The sequence below is a fragment of the Cololabis saira genome, chromosome 23 (assembly GCF_033807715.1).
Source record: "Cololabis saira isolate AMF1-May2022 chromosome 23, fColSai1.1, whole genome shotgun sequence".
Lineage (NCBI taxonomy): Eukaryota > Metazoa > Chordata > Actinopteri > Beloniformes > Belonidae > Cololabis > Cololabis saira.
In genome coordinates this window covers 24866889-24877354 of record NC_084609.1, presented here as the reverse complement: position 1 = coordinate 24877354, position 10466 = coordinate 24866889, and the positions used below count along the sequence as shown (strand labels likewise).

Below are 10466 nucleotides of genomic sequence, written 5' to 3'. Positions count from 1 at the left end.
TCTGTTGACATATCGGGGTCATTTTATGATTCGTTTTATTATTGCTCTTACATACAGCTCCTTTAATGTATATTTTAAACAGGCCTTGAATGTCTTAAAAACAATCTAAAGCTTGTTTTTTCTACATAAATCAGAAATCCAGCCTGTGGGCCCTGTCACTAGTTTTACCGCTTGTAACCCCTTTTTCTGTGCTCCATTCTAAGGGAAGGGGGGGGGGTATGATAATGAGGCTCTGTGCTGATTGGCTCCCTGAATGACGTGTAGCAGGGGAGGAGAATACACCTTGCTCCGCCAGAGCAGCCCGAGAATGTAAATAAATCATAACACTGAATTTTCACAAATGGCAACTTTATTGTTAAAAAAATAAAATATGAGTTGTATATAAATAACATTTATGCACTATTTCAGCCGGATCTGCCCGGCAGATGCTGAACGATGCGCCCCGGAGCCACGCCGGGCGCCCAGCACGGCTCCAGGGCGCATCGCCCGTTACCGGTGATCAAACAGACAGATTTCGCTGAAAATCTCGGAGGGTGAAGCTGATCCAGCCTGGGACGTACCCCAGAAATCCCTGCTCCCAAAGCGGCTGGGAACCTGGACAATTTAGTCGGACGGACCGCGCTTTGGGAACCAGGAAGTAGGCTGGAGCAGCGCGCATTACCGCGGCTTTAACCGGGGAATCTGACCAGTTCCGACCGGCCGGGACCGCAGGAACCGGCCTGGACTGGTAGCAGGGACTCCCGGGGACCGACCAGCGGAATTTCAGCCGCATCTGCCTGGCGGATTCTGCGCGACGGGCGCCGCAACCCCGCGGTGGGCGCACAGATCGGCTCCGGAGCGCATCCGCGGCGCATCGCCCGTTACCGGTGATCAAACCGACAGATTTGGCTGAAAATCTCGGAGGGTGAAGCTGGTCCGACCTGGGACGGACCCCCGAGGACCCAGCTCCCAAACCACTCGGGAACCTGGATGATTTAACCCGGATCCGCTCCGCCGCGGCGCCGCGTCCGACTGGCTCAAGGAAGGACCGCTCCAGTCTGCGGAGAGAGGTGGTTGTGGGCGTGGTTTCAGCAGCGGAGGCTGAACCTATGGAAATCTGCTCCCGTCGTGACGTCACGACGGGAGCAGATTTTAATCGGCTCAAAAAAAACCATGTGACACTGGGGGACTCTGTCCGGCGGGGGTCAGAGAGCTTGCAGAAATTCATGGTATTTTGTCTCCCCTGTGCTGGCAGGGTGAGGGGAGACCACTTTATATATGTTAAAACAAGAAAAAACTTGTTTTTCATAATAGGTCCCCTTTAAAGCAGCACAATGTAACTTTCAGCTTTTGTTGAGTTTGGCGGCTCCTTTGGACTAAAGCGGTAGTGCTTTACCAGTAGTGTGGAAGGGTTCCTACCATCCACCTCAAAGTTACATAGTGCCAGTGAAGGAGATACAGACCCCCCAGACCATGACAGAGGTGTCAATAAACCTGTTGGAAGTTGATGTACCATCACAATGACTCTGGAAATATTATATTAAGGTGGAAAAGTTACATTGTGGTCTCCCCTCAGCCTGCCAACTCAGAGAAGGAGGAAAGCAACCAAATTCTGCAGTGTCTGTACAGCCGCCCGGATGATCCATCCAGTGTGATGTGGCTTCTACGAGCCATTAAGATTCTGCTCCGTTACGTAACCAAAATGCAATTCACATAGGTTAGCCTCCGATGCGTGAAAACACGCCCACAACTAACTCCGCCGGCCAGAGCTTCCGTCATTTTTTCGTAGCGGTGTATTGCGTCATTCAGGCAGCCAATCAGCACATTGCCTCATTACCATAGCCCCGCCCACTCAGAATCCTGCATAGATAATGAGGTTAGAGAATGGGAAGATTAAGACATGGCTCAGAGGCTGAATTTCTAATTTATTTAGCAAAAACAATCAAAAGATTGTTTTTAAGACATTAAAGTTGCACCAAAGATTTTCAGTTGGGGTGAGGTCTGGACTTGGACCGGGCCGATCATTGTTCTGTTGCATTACCTGAAAAGTAAGATTTTAATTCAAATTTTTTCTACTTAAAAAAAAAAAAAAAAAAACTCATTGTATGTTTTCTTTAATTTAGATTTATCTTGTTTTTTCCTGTATGGCAACTTCACAGAGTCTACCGTGGTACAATTTCGATTCGATTTGATTCAGGAGACAGTGATCAATATGAGACAATATCATACGTTGATTAAACATAGTCACATCTATTCACAGCAAATTGCAGCAAGAAGGAAAAAAAAATGTCACGCTTTCATTTCTGGGTTAGAGTAGACAGACGTTAATAAGACTATAAATGGCCTGTTGACAACATGTATTCTAGACATATAGGGCCCGATTTACTAAGATCCTAAATAAAGAGTACTAAATTGCGTGTGCACTGAAAAAGTTTGCGCGTGCTGTTGTCGCGTGGTTTGTGGGTGATCAACTAAGATTGCGTGCGCAATTGATAACAGGTGCAAACAGCAGTATTTAAATGAGGTGTTGCGCGTCTTACGGTTTGCGAGCGCAAACTCTGCGCCATGGAGAGTCTGGATGGAATGCACAGTCACAAGTCACAAGCGCAAAATGAAATTTGACGAGTTGGAGTTAGAGATATTAGTGGAAGAGGCAAATAAACACATTAATGAACTACAGCAAATAAATTTAAACATTACCAAAAGAAACGCAATATCGGAGAAAACCTGCGATAGAATAAATGCAGTTGGTAACACAAAAAACGGAAAAACGTCTGGTTTTTCATATTTCAATTTTAGGCACAGATCAAAAATCCGAAATAGAAAAACGGGCCACAGGACCGAATTTGATTTTAATATTTAATTGGTTGGGTTTACGTGACCCCGCGGTGCTCGGCATGATCTGAGGAGAAAAAGACAATCAGACACAGAGCTGGAGAGCGCTTTGATTCAATCTATTTATGAGTTAAGTTTTTATTCAGATGTCCACAGTATATTGCAAATATTATATATTATATAGCAAACACTGACAGTAAATGTGTGACAGACGGGACCATCATATGGCCGAAAGAAGAGAAGTGTTCAGAACAGCGCACAGAGCACACACTAAAGGCTGATTTATGGTTCCGCGTCACACCAACGCAGAACCGACGGTGTAGGCTACGCGGCGACGCACACCGCACACCGACCCTATACGCCGTCGGCTACGTCGTCGATTTAACGCGGAACCATAATTCAGGCGAAGCTGCAGTCTCTGCGCTGATCCTGACACAGCGGGTGCTGTCAAGTTTGCACACGTTTTAACACACGCAAACCTTTAGTAAATCGGGCCCATAGAGTATTGATGATGGATCGATATTTTCATTTTTGTATTTTGTATAGATTAAATCACTGCTTTGTTGTAGATCGACGGAACATTACACACCCACTGCTAAGCTGTGTTGTGACCAGTGCTGCTGCCTCACACAGAAGGTTCCTGGTTCCTGATGCCCAAAGGAACCAGGGGAGACAGAGGTTGATATTTGGAAAAACGTATTTTACACAGCTGCACAAGATCTCCAGTTAGTTTTTGTTTTAAGTCTCTGCTGGGACTCGAATAAGAGAAAAACCTGCAGCTCTCATAGCTCCCATGCCTGTACATGCTATCATTTTCTTGAAAAAGGGACCAATAGACAGTAAAGAACAACATAAACAAAAAGGGAAAAAATGGTTAGAACCTGTAGGGCAGTTGTAGACTCCACTCAGCTATGGTTATGTTATCCCTACAAGTGACATAAGGAAGTCATGTGACTTCTTAAACTATTCCACTGTCGTTTGTGCCTGTAGTTTAATCTGCAGCTAAAGGCTAGTTGATTTCAATTGTGTGCTCAAAAAGAAAAAAGAAACAATAACCTTTAAAGGTCCCTTTTCCTGTGTGCTTCCTTAAATCTTTTATAGGTAACGCTCTAAATGTCTTTAACATAAGAAGAGCTGTATTTCACACACACTTTATCTTTGTCTCTTATTGTATCTTTATCTTTTAATTTAGTTCAAATGTCCCTTTATTTAGACCTTTGAAATGTGCAGAAAAATACACATTTACTGGATTGGAATGGATGGATGAATGGATGCAGACAGACAGACAGAGACGACTTTATTAATCCGTTTGGGAGGAGCCTTTAGGGAAATTGAAATCTCCATCTCACACTCAGCACAGAAGAATTGCGTATATAGTTATGACATATAATAATAATTCCTCCATACATCATAGTTTATTGCACAACAGAGATTACCTGAGTGGATTTTTCCTGCTGGGTTAACACATCACTGTCCAACAGGATATCCAACAGGAGCAGTGACATTTCCCAGCTTATTGTTTCCAGGTTTCGCTCTTAATGCTGCTGTTTCTGCAGTCAGGGAACCTCCTGGATGGACCTTGCAGCTGTATGCATGAGCACGTGCATGGGGATCTTTCAAATCAAAAATAACCCGTGAGACTTGCTGTAATTTGCAAGTCCAGCCAAGCTCATTTTATACATGTGTTAGTCAGTGAAGCCCTACCTGCTCTCTGCACCTGCTCTTTTACAACATGATCTCTCATCGTACCAGTTGTAGCTCTTGAGTTTTGGTGACGTTCATTTTAGCTTAATAATTACATTTTTGTGCTTCTGCTTTTAACTCTTGGGGTTATGTTAAATTGTAATTGTAATTGATTTCAGCACATGTGCGTGACTATGTAATCGAGGTGAAATCATTACACCAGCTTCCTCTCAATTCATTTGATGATGAGAGGGTTCAGTATATGTCAGAAGTTAGTAACTATGGTTTCGTCCCCTCATGACTGCCACATTTATTCAAGTAAATAATAATGATTCTTTTTAGACATAAAATCAATTTTGTACTGAGAAACATTTTTGACATTCATGGACAAACCTCTGGTGCCCTAACATTAAAGAGAGAAATAATAATTTACTGAACACTGACTTATGCAAATCAGACTTTGCTTTTGAATTGTGGTTCAAAATAATAATAATAATAATGAAAATATCCTGGACAAGTTAGTTGGTGCCACCAGAAAATAGTGTGTCCTGTAATAAACAGCACAGATGTCCTTACACCTAAATCAGTCTGACTATTTAAAGTGCAAAAAGATTGGTATAAGTACCGATGAAGAGTTGCAGTTGAGGCAGTACAGCGTTAAACCCCAGCTGACCACATGCTGACAGACTATACAACCATCCCACTGTGTATCCTGGACGACTGTCACTCAGCACGCCGCTACATGCACACATCCAATATGTGCAAGTCTTTCATGCCTCCGCGTTCCCATGAGTGGAGATTCAGGAATGCCCGGTTTTAAAGGTCAGCGGTAAATACAAGTTACTTAAACAAGACCTTTTTTGCACCGTTGTCACCTGTTGCAACACTTGGCAAATGTAATTACACCATCTCTTCATTAGTTGTGGTCTGTCCTGCTCGACACATTCACACTGTGTTTATTTAAACCGAGTGGGCTTCTTTTTTTCCTTTTCCTCTTTTGAGGAGGGAAATAGATGCTGAACATGTCAAGAGACCTGGAATAACTTAGATCAGTACAAGTATGTGGCTTTAAGGAAAAGAACAGTTTAAAAAATCTATTTATTATCAAAACAACTGATACATTTTTGAATACATTTCTACATTCCAGTTCTTTTATTAAATATTTTACAGTTACTTTTATGTTTTTCTTTTTTCATTCCCATCATGCTGTTATGGAGAAAAAAGGATTCACATACATTGATTTGAATGGTTTAAAACAAAGGCACTGTTTCTTAAAGTTTGTAAAATAACCATGACCATGAAAACTCTGATCATAACGTCATTCTCCTAATCATTACATAAGACGACTGGTTACGTCATCAGACCCTTGGGAGCGCCGTGGCGTTCCCTCGGGTCAGTCCTAGAGAGACAGGAAGCCACGAAGCTGCCGGAGCTCCCTTTTGCCGTAGGCGTTGGAGCCCACGTCGGTGGGGACGTAGACGGTGCCGATAGTGTTACTGGACCGGACCAGGAAGTCTGCTAACCTCTGGGTCACGCAGGTGGCCGTGTTGCACTTTCTTTTCTGTAACTGATGACTGAAAGGATAACAAAAACAGACATTAAGAATCACAACCAAACCTATCACTGGGGTGTTTTTTTATACTGCGATTTGGGGAAATAGTAACCTATTGATCCCCGTTAGCTCCCGTTGAGGCCGCGTGCCGAGGAGTCCTAGGAACGGGTTGGACATGAGCTCGGGGAAGGACCAGCTTTCACCATCTGGAGGAGCACTTTCCTGCTCGTAGGACGAGCTGGGACTGAAGTAGCTGAATCACAAAGAGGAAAGAGGCCAAACCGTTTAAAACTGATGATACCCTGTGCTGAAGATCCACTATTCCCAATAGAAACAGGGAAGAAGTGGCCACTTAAGCACCGCTTTGTGAATAAAGCACTTCCCATGCAGGCGAAACGCCTCCACCTCCACACTTTCATATGTGTGGTTCCGTCATAATCATCTAAGAAAGCTGTCTGATGTGACACGATCATCATTTGAACAGATTGTCAGGTACTCACCGGCGGTTTGGAGCAGCGGTGACGCAGCGCAGCAACACAAGCACCATGAGGAGAAGCACAGGCACCCTCAGGTGATCCATAATGTTGACGACGATGAATTCCTGCACAAACACAATAGTTGCACCAGGGGGTTGGTTTACTGTTACGGGCAATTGATGCTTAATTTCATCTAAAGAGCAGACAAAAACAGCACCACACATATCTGTACACTAATTCCTCTCACTGTCCGATTAAAAGCTGTTGGCAACAAATCCTCAGATGTTAAATTGTCTTATTTTTATTTTGGATGCTCCTTTAAAAATGTTATCCCAGAAATCACAGATATATTAAGTCTCTATGATGCAAAAACAAGTAAGCAAAGAAAAAGCTGTCATGTTACATGTAAAAAATAAGATAAGACTTCTAATGATTTGCAGAGTTAATGTTATAAAACTTTCAGTGTATTCCACTGGATCTTAATACCTAAAATGTGCAGCAGTTTCTACCTCTTTCAACAGCTCACATTTTCAATGAAATCTCAATAAAACATTTAATTAAAACCCCAAAGAAATCCATAATTATAGTAACTAAGACCCATCCCAGAGTCTTGCATCACAGCATCTTTTCCAGGGGAACGGTGTACTCACGCTGTGTTGTGTTCTCCAGGTCCGGGTCCGTCAGTGGAGCAGTCCGGGGTTTGTTGGTCTGTCACACGAGCCGACTCTCACAGTTATAGGCTCTGCTCAAACCACTTGTGACATCAGCTCTCTCCAAATATAGCAAAGCGTTTTCATTTGCACATGATGAGGGGGATAAGGTGGGTTTATTTCATACACACTTTAAAAAAAAAAAAAACAGAAAAAAAAACATTCATGGTACATACACACACACTGTCTCCCATCTCTGACATCTCTGTACTGTACGTCACCGCCCTCATCATCACCTTCGTCAGCACTGTCATCAGCTGGTGTGATGGGACTGACCCGCCATAATCCCACACTGGGGAGAAAAACTCTGTCAAAGTGGAAAGCTGTCTTCTTTTTACCTTGAGATACATAATGAAGTTTTAGGTCGCCAAACTTTAGCCTCGGTGCTTCCCCCATGGGCTTCACAGGCGATGAATAATAGATGAGAAGATGGATTACAATTAATAATAAATGATCTCCTATTACTTTAATTAGTCACGTCACACACAATAAAGTGCTAATTAATGAAGTGATGATAAAATTTGAGTAACACTTTTGCGAGCACATGACCTGGGAATCCGGTAAGTTGAAAAGCAGATGAGCAACTATACTCTTTTATCTGAAAAAACCTTCTTCCAAATGTAATCAAGGTTGTTGCAGTACTGAATATTGTCAAATCAAATGAGCCTGAGTTGGCTACATCAAGCTGCCATCCGCTCGGTTCTTGGGTTTTCCCATAAAAGGGCAATAAAAAAATATTGCAGGATCAATTATTGATGACTGCAGCTAACTGCATTAAGATTAGTGTCTGAAAGTTGTCGAGACCCTTATTAGAGTCAATATTTCAACATGAAGCAGATGTTCCTGCAGCTCCTAATAACAGATCACGAGTTGCCATTTAAACACATGAATTCTGCAATATTGAACCTTCAGGATGCCAGTTAGGTTGGGTGGGTCTTCTAGTTCTGTTTCAAAGATTAGTGATCTGGTGTTTGTGGATGATAGCAGTTATAGGGCCTGATTTACTAAGATCCTAAATAAAGAGTACTAAATTGCGTGTGCACTGAAAAAGTTTGCACGTGCTGTTGTTGTGTGTTTTGCGGGTGATCAACTAAGATTGCGTGCGCAATTGATAACAGGTGCAATCCGCAGTATTTAAATGAGGTGTTGCGTGTCTTTTGCGAGCGCAAAATGAAATTTGACGATTTGGGTTAGAGATATTAGTGGAAGAGGCAAATTGTTGTGCCGTATTCAGCACCCCTGCCGTGAAAAGCACCCCCTCGTATATTCAATGATAAGTAGACCAAGAAAAAAAACAACACACTGACACTTCAATATATTTATATATACACACTCACACACACATACTTAGGAGTTTATATTATATATATTTACAAATATTATGGAAGACAACACAGTAAGCAGGCTATTAATTAATGACATCAATAACCATTTACCCAATTTTTGTTATCTGTGACTGTGATTGTGGGAAAGTATGACTATTGTGGAATCCATGAGCGCATTTAAACATGAATCATTAACACAAAACTGGACGCTAAACAGAACGTGACACGGAATGAGAATATCATTTTTGTCAGACGAGGGGGTGCTTTTCACGGCAGGGGTGCTGAATACGGCACAACACCGGGGTATGACAACTGCAGAACAAGTATAGGCGCACAATAAGAAACACTTTTTTCTCCATGAAAACACGTGATTTATTTATTATCACAAATAAAAAAATGAATGTGCCTCCTGTGGCAACCTTTTGCTGAATAATACTCAATTTAACATTCAAATAAAATATTTCTCCTTTTGCATGTGGAGAATCCCCACCCCAGTCCTCAAATCAGGCACCAACAAGCATCGGTGCGTAATGCTGGGCAGATTAGCACCTTCCTTTCGAACGAATTAAATACAGACGCAATCACAATCCCCGCAAAAACTTTCAGGCTTGGTAAATCTCATTGCGGGTGGTAAATGGAGATATTTGCATTTTCCCCTCCCAGTATTTAGCGATTTCTGGCGGGTACGCGCAGTCCTCTTTGCACGCTGTTAGTAGATCAGCTTGCACTTTGGTTTGCGGGTGCTGTCAAGTTTGCACACGTTTTTACGCACGCAAACCTTTAGTAAATCAGGCCCATAGTGTTTGGGAATATCATAGCTCTACTTTATGCTCAACCAGTTGGAGAATTTTACTAAACCATCTCTTCATAGTTAGGATGCAATCAACAGTCAAACTAAACATATGCAAACAGAGGAAACTTTAAGAGTTTTATTATCTTCCCCAAAGTTACCAACCAACCAGGATCACTCCAACAAGGCTGGCATCCATGTTCAGGTCACGAGGGCATCAGCCTGAGAACGGAGGCCCAAACCTAGTCATTTCCCGGTGACTCGTCTCCTCCTGTCCCATTCTTTCCCCCTTTTGTGAACAAGACCCCAAGATACTTGAATATTACCATATGAAGCAATGCGAAGCCCCCCACCCTGCAGAGGATCCCACTCTCTGACGGAGAACCAGCGTAAGGACCGTACCACATCAATTGCCGCCTTTGCACTAGTATCACCTTAGCTCGGTTCTACCCGTTTTGCGCTTTTGCACTAGGGCTGAGACGGGTAGAGCCGCTCCAAGCCGATACCTTTTTCTGTAACCATTTCAGTGAGGTTCTATAGCGGGCTGAGCAGGGACTATTTCTGAGGTCACCACCCTCCTCGCCACTGATTGGTCGGGGGGCGGGGCCGTCAAACGTTTGAATCAGGAAGCGGGAGTCAGCGCGAGGCGACTCGCGGCCATGGATCTATTGCTCGCGGCGATTTTATTATACAGCAAAAACGTAGAGAAAAAGTAAAAAAGCGATGTAGACGGGCTGTTTTTTTCTCAGCCGCTCCCGGCTCCAGCTGATTTCTCATCTGCGCCGACACAAACAAAGGTGCTGCGCAATCGAGTACGTCACAGCAGCTTCACCCCAACCCCCCCCACTTCTCCCCTGGCAGTGCGAAAACACACGTGTGGAGCCGTGTAAAGCCGCGCCGAGCCGAGTCGGGCCAAGTAAGTCGTAGTGCAAAAGCGGCAAATGAAACAAAGTAAGGCTGGTAATATCATTGTTTGGGCCTGTTTAGCTGGTCAAGGATAACTTTCCTTCAATGACAGAACTATTGATTTTCAGTTATAAAAGTGAATTCAAAAATTGAGGGAGACTTTCAAGGAGTTTTCCCAACTTCATTGTGGCCACACAAAAAGGCCAACTG

At 43.2% G+C, this 10466-nt stretch overlaps 1 protein-coding gene across 1 annotated transcript; it reads right to left on the bottom strand.

The window, feature by feature from the left end:
* Positions 1–5896: 5896 nt before the first annotated feature.
* LOC133424157 (skin calcitonin gene-related peptide) lies at positions 5897–7216 on the bottom strand. The gene is made up of 4 exons (XM_061714607.1): positions 7176–7216; positions 6550–6650; positions 6162–6302; positions 5897–6071 (listed from the first exon to the last, which is right to left on the bottom strand). Exons 2-4 carry the CDS (start codon positions 6627–6629, stop codon positions 5897–5899), a joined length of 396 nt encoding a protein of 131 aa, XP_061570591.1. The 5' UTR covers positions 6630–6650; positions 7176–7216.
* Positions 7217–10466: the final 3250 nt, after the last annotated feature.